The 16,658-nt window shown below is 38.1% G+C and overlaps 1 protein-coding gene across 1 annotated transcript in view; it reads right to left on the bottom strand.

The window, feature by feature from the left end:
- Nucleotides 1–16,658, bottom strand: part of CD109 (CD109 molecule) — a 208,463-nt gene that overhangs the window by 86,430 nt on the left and 105,375 nt on the right. The window contains exon 6 of the mRNA XM_019749315.3: nt 3,505–3,533. Coding sequence (XP_019604874.3) covers nt 3,505–3,533 — 29 coding nt within the window. The remainder of the gene's footprint in view (nt 1–3,504; nt 3,534–16,658) is intronic.

Raw genomic sequence — 16,658 nt, forward strand, 5'->3', positions numbered from 1 at the left:
TGGCAAAATTTATAAATATTTCATGTTTAGAAATATGATATTTGATGGGATTGCTCTTTATGACTTGGATATAATTTGATCATTTTTAGTGGCACAGAGGCTCCAGAACAGATAATAGATTGAAGACATGTCAAATTAATGATGCAGAGGCCTAAAACTAAAGAGGCTTATTAACCATGAGGAGAGTTGGAAAATTATAATTAACATAAAATGTGTCCAAAAACATGTACTCTGTCCCCTACTGCATTCTCCTTCAGGGAGCTGACACTGTCTCAAGTGGGGGTGGTACTAACTATCTTTCTGTTCCTTTCAAATCCCCTAATTTGCTTTATCAAATCTCCCCTGTTAGAAATCTCACCTCCTCATATGTAAAATTTAGGTAATTTAGGATCCTCAAAGCCTAGCACTAATCCCAGCGCTGGAAAGTCAAAGATGACAATATGAATTTGGGGATCAGTAGACCTGGGGTTCTCTATGAACCATGGGGCATCACCACATGGCTTGGGGTGGCACCATGGATTCTGGATGGCACTACGGATTCTGAGCTGTCAGTACAGACCTTAGCCCTCCATTGTTAAAAACAGAGGGACATAATGAGAGGAAAACTGAAGAAAACCTGGTGGATTTTGAGCAATCTTTATGAAAATTTCTCTCTGTACCAGACCTGGAATGAGTTGAAACCTGCCACCCACAGTGGAAAGGATACCAGACTATAATAAAGGCTCCCAAATATCTGCTGATCAAATGCCTTTTGCATTCTTGGGGCCACAATTACTGAAAAGCATTCCCAGAATTGGTAAAAAGAAAAGGGGTTGGGAGTTCCTTCATAAGAGACTTCCTTATCTCTTATACAGGAACCACTTATTTACCCACAGAGATTTTTGGACTCCTACGTGTTGGGCTAGAGAGAGATGTAGGTCCCACAGTTGGACATGACACTGTCTGGCAGCAGGATGAAAGTCTGGGAGTTAACAAGATCGAGGGGCTTTGATCTACCAAATATCACTCAGCATCTGAGTTGGGCGTGGTTGATTCTCAGTTACGCTGGGTCTGTTTTGTGTATACATAAATGCAAACTCTATTGAGTAAATAATAGCTCTCTGCTCAAGATACATAAGGAAGGAATGGTCAAAAAGGTCCTTGGTGGACAGTAAATGGATTTTGTATTCTAATCTGAGCTGTCTAAAGCTATTTCACCTTCTCTGAAAGATCAATTGTCTTAAGGAAACTGAGACAATGTGATAGAATTTATCCTACTTTACTTCATTAATAACTCCAGTTACTAAAGCAATAGAGATTTCAAATAATCTTCAAAATAGAATTGAGAAATTTTAAATGATTATTTCTATTTAAAATATATTAATAATTGTACTTAAAATGTTAAAAACATTTCTAACTCTAAAAATCACTCCTACAGTTTAAGTTGGATTTACAAAGAGAATAAAACAAAGTTTTCTAGCCTATTTTACACAAAAAATAATCTTTATATTAAGCATGACTTATGCTTTTATTTACTTCTTATTAAAGGCTCACTGTAGTGTATCAAAAATAGAACAATGAGTAATCAGATGTTAAAAACACATTTGTTTTAATGCAGTCAAAATATTCATACTTTAGAGCAAAAATTCATGAAGACCTTTAAAAACAATTTCAAATATTACATTTAAGAACATCAAAATGCAAGTTCACTTTGACAGTTGGGTCTATGTTAGTTGAAAACTCATAAAAATGCAGAACCTTCTAGTTTTGCCAAGCATTATCAAATTTTCCCAGACACTTTATGACTAAGTCTTTAAAATTGTTTTACTAAAAAGGGATATAGTCCTAAACAAAATCTCTAGTAAAGCTTTCAATAAATAATTGCTATAGCTACATGCAACAGAAATAGCATAATATGAAAGACACATCTAGGATGTTGGAGTTGTTGTTTCATATAGTTAAGACTTAAAAGAATAATAGTAGCCCAATTCCCAGCTAATGGTAGTTCGGGTGAGTAGAGTTTATACTAGCATTATTGGAATTAACCCAAGTGCCCTTATCCCATCTATGTACTTTCTCCTTTCAGCCTTTCTGTACTTCTGGCCTGTGAAACTGCAGATTTCTTTGAAGAAACCAGACAGTTATTGTGCTTTAAGCTGTGGTTCTTAAACTTAAATCCTACTCCTTTCTGCTAGAGGGCAATTATATTACACAAAATTTATTTTAATCTTCTCACTGGAGTGCTCTTTCAAAGGTGTTATGTACAAAAGCACTGGTGGCGAGCATCCAATGTTTTACGTTATATGAATGCAAACTCATGTTTTATTGTCACTAAGAATGATCCCTCCACCCCACTTCTGCCTACTCTGTCCTTCCTCCCTTTTCTATTTAACAGTAAAAAAAAAAAAAAGCAGTATATTTCTTTGCGAGGAAAACACAAACATAATAGCTATGAAATGTAAGTCATTATATAAGGTACTGTTTGGGAGCACCATTTTCTCCAGAACACCCCTCAAAATGAATGTAATTTCTGAACATGCTTGACAAGTAACCTTCAAGAGATAATGGGGGAACGCAGCTCATTAAGTAATGATGATTCTACATAAGTACGTATAGAATGTGTCAGGATCAAAGTTATTAGTCATCTATTCTCAGAAGAGTGTATCAAACTGCACCTCTTATTGGATGCTGTGGTCTACTCTTTGTACCTCAAGCATGTGAAGCTCCAAAACAAAACATAATGATAAATGTACAAATTTCCAAATCAAAGCTATGGGAAGTAGAATTAATTCACAACCAACGTTTAATAATCATGTTTTATGACTCTCTCAACAAAATAATAACCCCCTCCCCCTTCCATATCAAATTTTACAGCCCTTTTATATCTCATTTCACCTCCAGGGTAACCCATATGAAATAAGGGCCAGGGCCAGGACTAGGGTGAGGTGAGTGAGGCATTTGCCTCAAGTACAAAATTTCAGCGGGTGCCAAAAAACTCAGAAGTCAAGATAAATAATATTTTCATAATATTTTAAATATTTTTAAATATCAAAAGTAATACAAAAAATTAAATGATAAAAAATATCAAAATTTTAAACAAAGACAGGATCAATATCACTGTGTTTCCTTTTGCCTCAGGTTCCAATACAGCTCAACAAGGCTCTGCCTTTTTCCAGGACAAGGAAACTGAGGGACGGAATGTTAATTACACACTCAAGACTCCAGGCTCATTAAGGCAGAAGCAAACCAAACCAGCCCAGGTTCCTGTGCTATTAGTCCGGGCCAGTTTCCCTCAGTGAAGTTCTGTTTTACAAAAGGAAAATCTCTGCTATGAGGTTAAAGGGCTTAATAATCACCCTGAAGGGATATTATTCTTAAATAATCTGAAGATGGAACTGAACTCACAAGCCAAACTCACAAGGAATATTTAAGTTGATATAAAAGCCAATAAAATATTAATTTATTTAGTTCACTGATGCAATGTATATTTCTGAAATATAGAATTTTTTTTAAATGTATACTTACTGATGGAAGAGTAAGTGTCTTGAAAGAGCCTAAAAGGAAAATAAGGGGGAAAAAGTCATAATTTGAATCTGATGATACAATATAGAACTTACAAGACTCCCCTAAGATTCTTAGAGGGAATCCTAAACTTATGGAATCACAACCTTATTTGGTCAAACGAAAACAATTTATTAACACCCAGAATACCTGAGAGGTTATTACATATCCTTGTACCAAAGAATTAAGGCAAACTGGGCCAGACTTAAAAGGCTATCAGTGAGTAAACCTCCCAAAAAATTAGTAAATTCTGCTTCTCTTTTCCAGTATCATTTTTGTTGTCATTTTTGCTGGTGCTCTTGTTGCTGTTTTAAAGTTATACACATTTTAGCGATACTTCAGATAATGTACAGAAGGAATCTGAGGTTTATTTCATATGTTTCATACCCTCATGATAAAGGAAGAAAAGGAAGGCATTAGTCATGTCAGTAGTGAGCTAGGACTCATTAGTAGCAGAACGATGCAGCCTTTTTTTCATGTAAAGTTTCTAAACATAGGACTGCTAATTTAACTCGTGCCAATTTCTCATCAGAACCATTTATTTCAAGGGAAAAAATATTTCATGTTAAAAATAAAAGACTACTTATCCAAAGTTCACATTTAAATGACACGAATTCAGAGATGGTGACAGGCCCTCAGTTCCTTTATTCATTTAAGAAATATTTATTAAGGGTACCATACAGTACATCTCCTGCTGGAGGCCACATATGTCTATCCCAGGGGAACAGACAGGCACGCAGCCCAGTACAGAGCAAGGGTTAAGCAAGTGGCCGCCAGAATCAGACCACAGTGGTTCCATCCTGAATCAGCCATATACTACCCCTGTCCTTGACCAAGTTATCTGATTCTCCAGGTTCAATTGTTTCATCCATAAAATGAGGATGTTAATAATCATACTAATCCCATGAGGTAGTTGTAAGGAATAAATATGTCAGTCGATGCCTGTGATGTGTATAGAACAGTATCCGACACATAGGAAACATTTGATAAACATAAGCCTTTATAGTGCCAGAAGGCTTGAAGAGTTATCCACTGAGGATGTCAGCATGCCTCTACAGCAATGGTCTTCAAGTTTTTGTGATAGAGCATTCAACAAATAAAATATTTAGTACACATTACCAGTGTCTACTTAGATTTACAAAGTCATACACATGAATTTTTGCAAACAAAATATTAAATATTAGAAACCCTCAATTTCTGAATTTTACTCAACAAAATTTTATAGAAGTAAAAGTTAGTGTGTTTCCTACCTATACCCTTGTAAGTGGGCTTTATGCACTCTCAAATGTGTGCACACCTGCTATGAAGACCACTGCCCAAATGGGCCTCAATGAAGTACCAATATGTTTTCAGGAGCAGATAAACAATTCATCAAAATCACTTATCCTACCTAGCACAGATCAGTTTATCCAATAACTGTAACCACAAGAAGCAAAGAGCAAGACTCTTAAGCAACAGGACATTGGACCAAAAGTGTTTTTGAAAAAGTGAAGAAGGAGGAACAATTAAACAAGGGCTGCAAGTTAAGGCAGGGAGCACATAGGAGGATTCAAGGGAAAGCGCCTAGAGAAAATGATGCCAGAGTCTAGGGTTGTAGAATAAGGAGAAATTAGCCCTGTGAGAAAGGAGAGGCAGAGTTTCCAGGCAGAGCAGCAGTAAATGCAAAGGAGTGGAAGTCAACATGAGTCTCCCAAGGCAGAGAGCTGGATGGGACCAGGCCAGAGGCAAGGAGAGGACAGCGGAGATGAGGACCAGATCAGGAGAGGCGTTTTAGATATGTGAGCCCTCTCCAGGGTTGCCCCAGGTTACACTGTTATCCTACCATCCTGATTTAGCATTTGTACTGGATCTTGATTTGTTTAGAAAAATATTAATATGAGACAGGTTTCATTTGCACAAGATTTAACTTTGAAATTTTGTAATTGTGCTTTGGAAATATTTCATCTTGTGGGAAGAAACTTCTACCCATACTTCTTATTTTTAATAGGATAGACATATTCTATGCTGAATTGAAGTGAAATTGAGAAACTCCATGATATTGAAGCAACTACACTTGGTAAAACATTCAAAAGAATCACAGAGACAATTTACTTGACAAGTATTGTCTTATAAAAATATTTGACGGGGCCAGCCCGGTGGCTCAGGCGGTTAGAGCTCCATGCTCCTAACTCCAAAGGCTGCTGGTTCGATTCCCACATGGGCCAGTGGGCTCTCAACCACAAGGTTGCCAGTTCAATTCCTCGAGTCCCTCAAGGGATAGTCCATGCAACTAAGATTAAACATGGCACCTTGAGCTGAGTTGCGCTGAGCTCCCAGATGGCTCAGTTGGTTGGAGCGCATCATCTCAACCACAAGGTTGCTGGTTCAATTCCTCGACTCCCTCAAGGGATGGTGGGCTGCACCCCCTGCAACTAGCGATGGGCAACTGGACCTGGAGCTGAGCTGCACCCTCCACAACTAAGACTGAAAGGACAACAACTTGAAGCTGAACAGCACCCTTCACAACTAAGATTGAAAGGACAACTTGACTTGGAAAAAAGTCCTGGAAGTACACACTGTTCCCCCAATAAAGTCCTGTTCCCCTTCCCCAATTAAAAATATATATATATTTGACAAAAAGAGGCATGGTACTCTGCAGGCAAAAAGAGAGACCCTGTGAAATATTTGGGCTGAAACATTTAAAATTTCATTCTGAAAAAAGAATTGGAATTGAGACTATTTTCCATGTAGCAGAATTTTCTCTGGTCTTACCAGATACCTGAACACATGTGGAGAAAGGAGTTCCTCAATTTAAATTATAATGTTATGGTTACTAAGTACCAACAATAAACAAGTGGAATTTGAATTTTAAAACAATACCATTTACCTTAGCACCAACCCAAAAATGAAATACTTAGGTATAAGTGTAACTAAATATCTACAAAATCTATATAAGAAAAACTACAAAACTCTGAGAAACAAATCAAAGAACTAAATAAATGAAGAACATATTCCATGCTCATGGATAGGAAGACTCAATATTGTCAAGTTCTCAGTTCTTCCAAACTTGATTTATAGATTCAATGAAATCCTAATTAAAATCCCAGAAAGTTATTTTGTGGATATTGACAAACTGATCCTAAAATTGATATAGAGAGACAAAAGACCCAGAATAACCAACTCAGCAGTGACGGTAAAAAATAAAATTGGAAGAATGATGCTACCTGATACAAAGACTTCCTATAAAGCTACAACAATCAAGAGAGTGTGGTATTGGAAAAAAATAGACAAATCAATCAGTGGAGGATAACAGAGAGCCTAGAAACAGACCGCCATAAATACAGTCAACTGATCTTTCATAAAGGCGATACAATGGAGTAAAGATAATCTCTTCAACAAATGGTCCTGGAACAACTGGATATCCACATGCAAAAAAAGGAACCTTACATCATTCACAAAAATTAACTCAAAATGGGTCATAGACATAAATGTAAATTGCAGTACTATAAAATTCCTAGAAGATAACATAGGGAGAAAACCTACATGACCTTGGGTATGGTGATGCATTTTTATATACAACATCAAAGACATGACCCATGAAAGAAATAATTGATAAGCTAGACTTCATTACAATTAAAAACTGGTCTGCAAAAGAAAATGTCAAGAGAATAAGAAAAAAATCCACAGACTGGGAAAAAATATTTGCAAAAGACCCATCTGATAAAAGATTGTTATCCAAAATATACAAAGAACTGTTAAAACTCAACCATTCAAAAAAAAACAACTTGATTAAAAAATAAGCTAAAGATATTAACAGACACCTCACCACAGGAGGTATGCAAACGGCAAATAAGAATTATAAGAGATGCTCCAACTCACAGGGAAATGCAAATTAAAACAACAATGAGATACCACTACCTACCTATTAGCATGGCCCGAAATCAAAACACTGATGATGCCAAATGCTGACCAGGATATAGAGCAATAGGAACTCTCATACATTGCTGATGGAATGCAAAATGGTACAGCCTCTTTGGAAGACAGTTTGGAAGTTTCTTACACAAATAAACATACTCTTACCATAAGATCCAGCACTCACACGCCTTGTATTTACTCAAAAGAGTTGGAAACTTATGTGCACACAAAAATCTGCTTATAGATGTTTATAGAAGATTTACTGATAACTGCCAAAACTGGGAAGCAACCAAGATGCCCTTCAGTAGGTAAACTGTGCTACATCCAGACAATGGAATTTATTCAACATTAAAAAGAAATGAGCTATAAAGTCATTAAAAGATATGGAGGAAACTTAAATGCATATTCCTAAGTGAAAGAAGCCAATCTGAAAAGTATACATACTGTACGATTCTAACTACACGACATTGTGGAAAAGACAAAACTATGGAGACAGTAAAAGAATCACTGGTTGCCAGAGGGTGGCAGGAAGAGATGAACAGGCAGAGCACAGAGGATTTTTAGGGCAGTGAAAATACTCTGTATGATATTACAATAATGGGTAGACACATCATTATACAGTCATCCCAACCTATAGAATGTACACCACCAAGAGTGAACTCAAAGGACTTTGGGTAATTACAATGTACCTACATTGGAAGGTTCATCCTTGCTAAAAAAAAAAAAAAAAAAAAAATGTACCATTCTGGTGAGTGATGTTGATAATGGGGGAATTTATACATGTGTGGGGGCAGGGGTAATATGGAAAATCAGCAAAAAAAATAAAGTCATATATATTAATATGATTACATATCTACATAGATATATATAATGGTCAGACAACTTGAGCATTCAAATAAATAATGGATTATAAACTACTGAAAAAAACAACAGTTTATGAGTTCATATTGCTATGTAATTAAATAGATGACTAAATGAGGGAAAAGAAAAAATTCTTCTTAATCATATAATTCCAACTAATAAATATAAATGGAATTAGAAAATTTCACAACTATCATGGTAAAAAATGATTCTGCCAAAAATCATCAATCTTATGTATACAAGCTGAGTGAGTGAAACTCGTGAGAAATAATAAACCACTAAGAAATAATTAAGTCACTAAGTTTTGGGTTTGGTTCATTCACAGCAGTAGATAACTGGAACACTTTTGAAATTAAAAAAAAAATTAACTAGCAAACCTCTAAGCTGCACAGTCTAACACGGCAGCCTCTAGACAGAAGTAGCTCTTGAACAACTGAAATACGCTGCAAGTGTAAAATACGCCCCATATTTCTGAGATTTAAAACAAAAAAAGAATGTAAACTATCTCATTAATAGTTTTTTATAATGATTACATGTTGAACTGATAATATTTATGAATTATTGGGTTAAATAAAATATATTATTAAAACTAATTTCATATGTTTCTTTTTGCCTTTCTAATGTGGTTATTAGAAAATGTTACAACACACAGGTTGTACCATTATACTTCTATTGACGGGGCTAATCTAAAGGAAGATGCTTAGAAGAAATAAAATGACTAACAGATCTGACTTCATATATATTTTTTTAAATTTGTGAATATAATAATAATAGATACTATTTAGGATGTTCTACAATAATTACATATATTAACTGGTTTAATACTCACCAGAATCCTATTAAGTATTATTATCTTTATTTTACAAATGAGAACACTGAGTCACAGACATTTAGTGACTTGCCCAGGGTCACACAGAAAAGAAGTAATGGAGCCAAAATTCTAACCCAGGCAGCCTGGCTCTTGGGTCCGATCTCTAAACACTACTCTGTACTACCTGTTAGTACAAGAACAGAGTTATACTTTTGTTCTTTTATTCACCTACCTTTGATTATTGTAAAAGTTCCACAGCCTGGAGACCTTTGGTGTATGTTGATATCACCACGCCCTCAGTCCCAGAGGTTCAAAACCTCAATCATCTCAGACTCCTTCCTCTCCTCAACTCTATACCAGTCATCACCAGAACCTGTGGATTCTTTTTCCATAATGTTTCTCCCAACCCTTAGAGTTCTACTGTAAGTACTGCAGTAGTGGAGATGATTTTAAAATAATTCATGTTATGCAACTTCTAAAAAGGATACAAAAACTAGGAATTTTCCCAACTTTTAGATCAGTTCTTCACACTACACAGTTCTGATGTTTGAAGTTAATTTCAAGATGTGGGGACAGAGCCAGAAAGCAGTTTCCAGGCTCTTGGCCTCACATAGAAAGGTGCTGGCTCAGGTAGTAAATGGCCATCAACTGTGATTGGATGGTCATCAGCTATGGTTAGTTGGCCGTCAGCTGTAACCAGTGAGCCATTGGCCACTAATATAACTGCTGTGGCTACGCTAGCAGAAAATGGGGGGCTAGCAAGAAGATGGCAGCTGAGCTGGCAAGAGCGGATTGCAGTTAGGACGGAGGACAGTGTGGCTCTTGCTTCCTGTGTCTCCAACCCAGCTGCCAGCAAGACTATAGTGGTATGACTCCCTACCTATGGCTCCGTGGGTGTTCCTTTTTGGCCTCACCATGTCCTGCGTTCTTGTATGGGGAGCGGGAGCAGAGACTCTGCCTGCCACCCCGTGTGACACAACATCTGAAAAGTTCTCTTCAAAAGAAAGTAAAACAATAACTACGTGTGTTCCAACTCTGAGATGATTCAAGCGCAAGAGGTTTTGTAGGGAGTGCTCTTGGAATCAGCACCTGGAGAAAGGAAGGGAAGTAGACTGGGTGTGGGAGAGGGAGGGGAAGGGGAAAAGGAAAAGGGAGGGGGAGGAAGATGCAATGCAGACTCAAGAGTTGTCCACAAGGGGCACTCAGAAGCAGTGATGACCCTCAAGAGTTGTCCAGAGTTGGCTGCACCTCCACACAGGGAGGGGTGGACCCCAACACAAGAAAGGGTGCTCCTCAGGCACGGCACTCTCCTTAGCGGATGCAGCCGGGCTTCTCTGAGGGCAATCTGTGGCCACACTCCCAGAGCTTGAGGGAATGAGTCCTTCATCTGAGGACTGTACCTGGGCAGTACAGTGGGGCATCCACCTCTCTGTCCCACATTGGAAGAAAACCGAAAAACAAAACTGCAGTGAGTTAAGCCCCCAACAAACCACCAGCCTCGATTATTGAGTTACCTATTTTTCATTACTTTAAGATAAACCATGGAGGTTGACAATTTTGTCAGCCTAATGACTGGAGGAAACAATATGCTTCCCTTCTATCATGGCCTGACACGCGGTCTACCTCCCATTGCTGGCAAATTTACAAAGACTAAGTGGGGGGAGGAAGGAAGGCATAATTTATGTTTAACTAAGTGACGACACGAAAGGAGAAAGTAAAAAACAGCTGCGAGTTTACAATCCAAATAAATCTAGTAGGTTGATTAACCGGAAGGCAAGCATTTTAGCAATTCAAAACCAGCTACCCAGATTTGAAGTGCAGGAGATCCCGTTTCATAGAACTTTTTTTTAATGTAGCTCTTAATAGAGTCAAACCTTTGAGGGATTTTCTCATTAGAGAGAAATTGGAAGAGGAAGTTGACTACATGCCTGGATCCCACTGCTCTGACACGTGACCATGTCCATTCATAGACCCAGGAAAGACACAGAGCCAGAAACAAAAGCTGCACTGCACCCAAAAGCTAGAGTGTAGGGGTAGGGATGCCACACACCCCTAATTCTTGCTGGATTCAGGGAGTGAATTTCAGGCCCACTAATTGGTCTCATGGTCCTTATTAAAAGGTCAACTTTAAGGACTTGATATTTCTTTTCCGACTTCCTTTTAAATTTACAAATGCAGCTTAGAATTTCCTAGGCACTTATTGAGTCTTATTTAAAAGTCTTAACATTCTAGCAATAATTTACATCACCAAAACCTAAAATTGGGGGTGGGGTGATGGGAGTGTAAATGAGGAATAGTAATCTCTTTCTCTGCTGTTGCTAGGTTGAAGACGAAATAGATAGTATTTACAAGTTGTAAACACTTTTTCTCCCTTTTGGCAAGGCTGCCAAACACAAACACAGGAAATAGTCACCACCTCATGAACTGCATGGCACTCTTTTAAATCACTGAGTAAAGATACACTCCATTATGTAAAGTCCTTCCTAACCTATTGTAGATGACTCGGTTATACTCAGATCATTTTGTGTATGACCAGAGAAAGTCAATCAATCTTAAAATTCTCTGGTGCTTTCTCCTTCCCAACGCTGCTAAGCCACTCAAAAGGAACCTTGTTTTAAGGCTTCACGCTTGGCAAAGGCCTGAGAGCTGGCCTTCTGATTTACAAATAGAGTCAAAGCTATTTTTAAATTGTATAATAAGCATACACAAAAACTAACCTTTCCTTAACTTTTTAAACACACTCTATAACACCATATGCTGCCTCTACTGACATCTGTGCTTACCAAATAGCTCTGTAGAGAATCGTTGAAAGGAAGGAGCAGTATGTAATTGGAAATCCACTAGGTCCAGAAATATTCTCTATGGGAAGAAAAAACCAGATTTTCCCCAATATATATGTCTGACTTAGTATTTACTGCTTAATTATTTCTGGCAGCATTCTGCTATTCAGTAATATACCATAGAGTAATAAACTTAGGTATATCACTTTTTATCTGAAAATTTTGACCTCTTTACCAAGTTACTAAATATTCTCTCATTATTCAGCAATTTCTTCAATTGTGGATGGACAAAGTGAAAAACTGGGGTTTTCCACCAAAATCCATGGAAAACAAAACCTGAAAATATAATGTTTCTGCTCCACAGTTGAATGTCACTTTAAAGCTAAGTAACTCTTCAGTGAATTCAATCTATACAGGAAACACAAGTATTTCAAGCAAAACAAAACAAAACAAAAAAATCTCCTTTAGTCCCTTACATACTCCTTTCATTTTTTTCTCTCTTGCCTCTGCTTGCTTACACACATCTCAACAGCGTTTCATAAATAACGTTTTGTTCCATTTAGACTGCTGAGTGTAAATTAGGTCAAACGAAAACCCACTAAATGCAAAATAAATAAAATGGGATAGTATAAACTAGATGTTAGGTTCAATACAAATGCAAAACCAAGAGTCAGACAAGGTTCTGGGTTGTTAAATGCACAGGGCATTTATTATGGCAGGGGCAGCAACCTACGGCCCCTGGGCCAAATCTGGCCACTCCTTGTTTTGTACAGTTCAAGAACTAAAAATGGTTTTGCATTTTTAAATAGCTGGAAAAAACAAAAAGGACAATATTGTGTGATACACGGAGGTTATATGAACTCCAAATTCAGGGTCCATAGATAAAGTCCTGAAGGTGCACAAGCACTCTCGTTTGTGGTACACACTGTCTATGGCTGCTTTCGTGCCACGAAGGCAAAGCCCAACTAGCTGCCACAAAGACCTTAAGGCCAGCAAACTCTACAATGTTTACCATCTGCCCTTTTCCACTCTTATAATATGGTTCTCTTCTTAGGGAGACTTCCTCCTTCCTCAAGAAATAAGGTTGGAGGCCCACTCGACTCAGAATCTAACAGCCATCAACAAGACAGCTGGCCTCATGGCACAGGCTTCTGCTCAGGAAGGACGCATAGATGCTAATATCTTACACCGAGAACTGCTAGGTACAACAAGCTGATATTCCCGAGTATTTACTATGTGCCAGACACTATGATAAACATGTTAAGGCAGTACACCTAAAACAGGAAAAAAGAAATGGGTGAAATTAATTTTAATAACATTTTATTTAACCCAATATATCCAAAATATTACCATTGAACATGTAATTGATATAAAAAAATGATTGCGTTGTGTTGCCTCTTTTGGTACTAAGTATTCAAAATCCAGTGTGTGTTTTATACTCACAGCCCATCTCAATTTGTACGAGCCACATTTCAAGTGCCCAAAAACCGCATGTGGCTAATGGCTACCGCACTGGACATTGCAGTTCTAAAGCATTGTCTCATTTAAATCTCACAACAATGTTCTGTAGTAGGTACTGTCTTGGCGTAGAATTAACTCCTGGTCGTTCGCAGAATAAAAGAATTTACAAGACTCTAAAAGAGTAAGAAAAAAATTATTGAAAGTCAAAGAGAGAGACAGTTCTGGCAAAGGGAAGTTTTGCCAGGACAGAGCCCGATAGGGACAGCTGCTCCAAAGAGAAGGAACGCTGGGGTTTTATATTTTTCCATGCAGTATGTAGGGTGCTTGTCAGCTTGCAGGGAGGCTGCCGTTACAATTGTCTTCTCGTGGGAACTATTCTGTTCCCATCTATGATGGGTGTTCGTTAGTTTGCAGGGGGTTGCCGTTGCGATTGGAAACTGTTCTGTTCCTACCTATGATGGATGTAAGGTGCTTGTCAGCTTGCAGGTGCAGTGCTAGCCAGGGGATTCAGAGCCAAGAGGTTAATGTTTAAACTTGTTCATGTTAGCCCACAAGCCCGTTCCTGTTAACTCTGCCTGTCCCATCCTGCCAGCTTACAAACCCGCTCCTGCTAACTCTTTACTTGCCTTATCAGGTATTATTATTATTACTATTATACAAATAAAGAAACTTAGACAAACTGAGATTAAATGACATGCCCCGAGGTCACATAGACAGTAAAAGTAGTGCTAAGGGTTCAATTCCAACATGTCTCCAGAGCCCCCCATCTGATCCATTGTGTCTCCCAAACTGTGTAAGACAGACCCAGCTATTCCTTCCAAAATATTAGTCCAAACAAAGTCTCATAATTCCTCCCTGTAGCTTAGTAGACCCTCATGTTAGTATTTGGACACACCCACTCTTCCATCTTTTCTATCTTATCCGTGTTGTTATTACCTTAAGCCCCTATGTAGCCCTGTAAGCAATCATCCTCCTTCAACCCAATGGGCTCATTTGCAGGCTTCATACCACGCTCCCCATTCCCATGCCCATAGCAAACACAGCTAATATATCTACTCCCTATTCTAGTAAACCCAGACTTGATCTTGAAACCAAACTGCCATCAACTAAAGTTGGCACATGAAATGAAACCTACGTCGCTTCCCTACGAGGAGCATAGTGTCAAGAACTTTGTGTGGTCACCAAATGTTTATGCCACCCAATACTGTGCCATATATAATTTGGTGCCTAATAAATGTTCAAGATTCTCAAAATAGTAAATACCTTGTCCTAACTATATTCCTGAGGAGATTTAACACATATGTCAGTGAAACTTAAATTTATAATACTAAATCATTTCTGCCAGCTACATTTTCATAAATGTAAATTCCTAACATTGTCCTGCCAAAAGGAAGCTAGTAGGTGCTCTTTAAAAAAGTCCTCCCCATTCATTTCCAAGCTCTTTACCACTCTGCTTTTCAGATATTGATTCATGAATCATTTCTTCAGAACTAAGGACCCACAGACCTCTCTACTACCTCTCTATTTGATTCCCTCCATTAAATCTTCTTTGACCGATTTCACCCTCACCTTTGCAAGTAAAGAAAGTCAAGACATGGAATTTTTCTAGGGCAGTAAAAAGTAAAAGGGAAAAAGCAAGACCAGGACCCACCAATAATTACTTCCTTCTCAAGTTTTGTCACTGCCCCTTTGGCCTGATGGTCATCTTAGCTCAGACCAAGAGATGGTGAATTACAATTCTACTTCTTACTCATAATGACAGGCAAGGCAATAATAGTATACCTCTACCCCCTCCCCTCAAGCTTCACGTGAGGCATACTACTGAAGGGAAACATAATTTGCCACCCAAAATATGCCTTTCGGGATATTGATTATTTTAAGCTGGTTATTTTTAAGAAACAAAAGACTCAGATAGAAACTTTAACCTTCCCCTAAATGTCTAAAAAAATTTAGGTACAGGACCTGCTCCAGAAAGGGAGCTAGCATCGTAGATAACTATATTTTAATATGAACTAGTGTGTGATAGACAAGGAGGAACCGAGCAAGGCCCATCTGATCAAAATTCTCTCTGCCCCATTGTTAAGCTGGCCCAGCAAACATTTGTTTACCAAACATTTGCTTTTCCATCTCCATGTGAATTTCCTTCCTGCCCGTTGAAGTCCCAACCACAACCCTCTACTGCACTTCTTAGCTCAAGATGATGTGTAAGCCTTAACCACCCAATCTGACTCAGTCTGATATTCTTATGGAACCCTCATATGTACATATGTAATAAATTTGGTTATTTTTTCCTGTTAATCTGTCTCATGTCAATTTGACTATTCGTCCAGCCAAAAGAACTTAGAAAGATAAGAAAGAAAATTATTTTTCCTCCTTCACGCTACCACCACAAACAGCCCCTTTCTCTTCTCTCTTCTCCTGTGTTCCCTTCCCATACAAGTATCAGCCTTTGCACTCCAAAATCCTACAATCCAGCAGTGACCCAGGTTAGGGTACCACCAAGGAATATCTCCAATCTGTGCTTCTCTGTTAAAGTTTATTCCCACTTCCAATAAAGAGATGACCAATCTGTACAATTTAGAGGCAGGTAGATTAATTATGGCAAAGTTTTCCTAAAAGCCATATGATTATATTTTTCACCACCCATTTATTACTTAAAACTTGGCTTTTGCTCCCAACACTCAAAACCATTCACTTAAGGATCACCAATGCCTTTTTTTTTTTGGTCCTCATCTTCTCTTCTCTTCTCTGACCTCCTGGCACTATTTAAGGTTGTCTGGCTTAGAAATGTGTGTTAGACTTTGGTCTCCAGCACATAAAACTTTTTCTATGTGCAAGTACTAAAGTCACTCTTAAAACTTGAATTAGCTATGTTGTACAGGCCCGGTATGAACTTCTTTCCTGGCATCTTTGAACTCTTTCTTCCTTTGGTTTCTGAGACACCTCACTATCTTCAAACTATCCCTGTCTCTGGCTGCTCACTGTCTATCCATTTCATTGATTTATTTTCCTCTTCCCAAATATTTGTCATCAGTCTTGTTCTCTCTGTAAGCACTGTCTCTCTTGTGTCTCTCATGCACTCCCAACACAACTTCAAATACTGTCCGCCTCTATGAAAACAATGCCTTAAACGCTCTCCGTAGCTGCAATTTCAAAGTTATCTGTGGATGTCTCCACCTGGATGTCTCCCAAAACTTACATCTAAAGCAGAATAGAGTGTAACATCTTTTCAAAAAACACACACACAAACCTTTATTTTCTTCTCATGACTCCCACTCCCGGCCCTCGGCTCTTTCCTCCGGCACACCCTT

The sequence above is a fragment of the Rhinolophus sinicus genome, chromosome 2, assembly GCF_057876585.1.
Source record: "Rhinolophus sinicus isolate RSI-liver-muscle chromosome 2, RSI-T2T, whole genome shotgun sequence".
Classification (NCBI taxonomy): domain Eukaryota; kingdom Metazoa; phylum Chordata; class Mammalia; order Chiroptera; family Rhinolophidae; genus Rhinolophus; species Rhinolophus sinicus.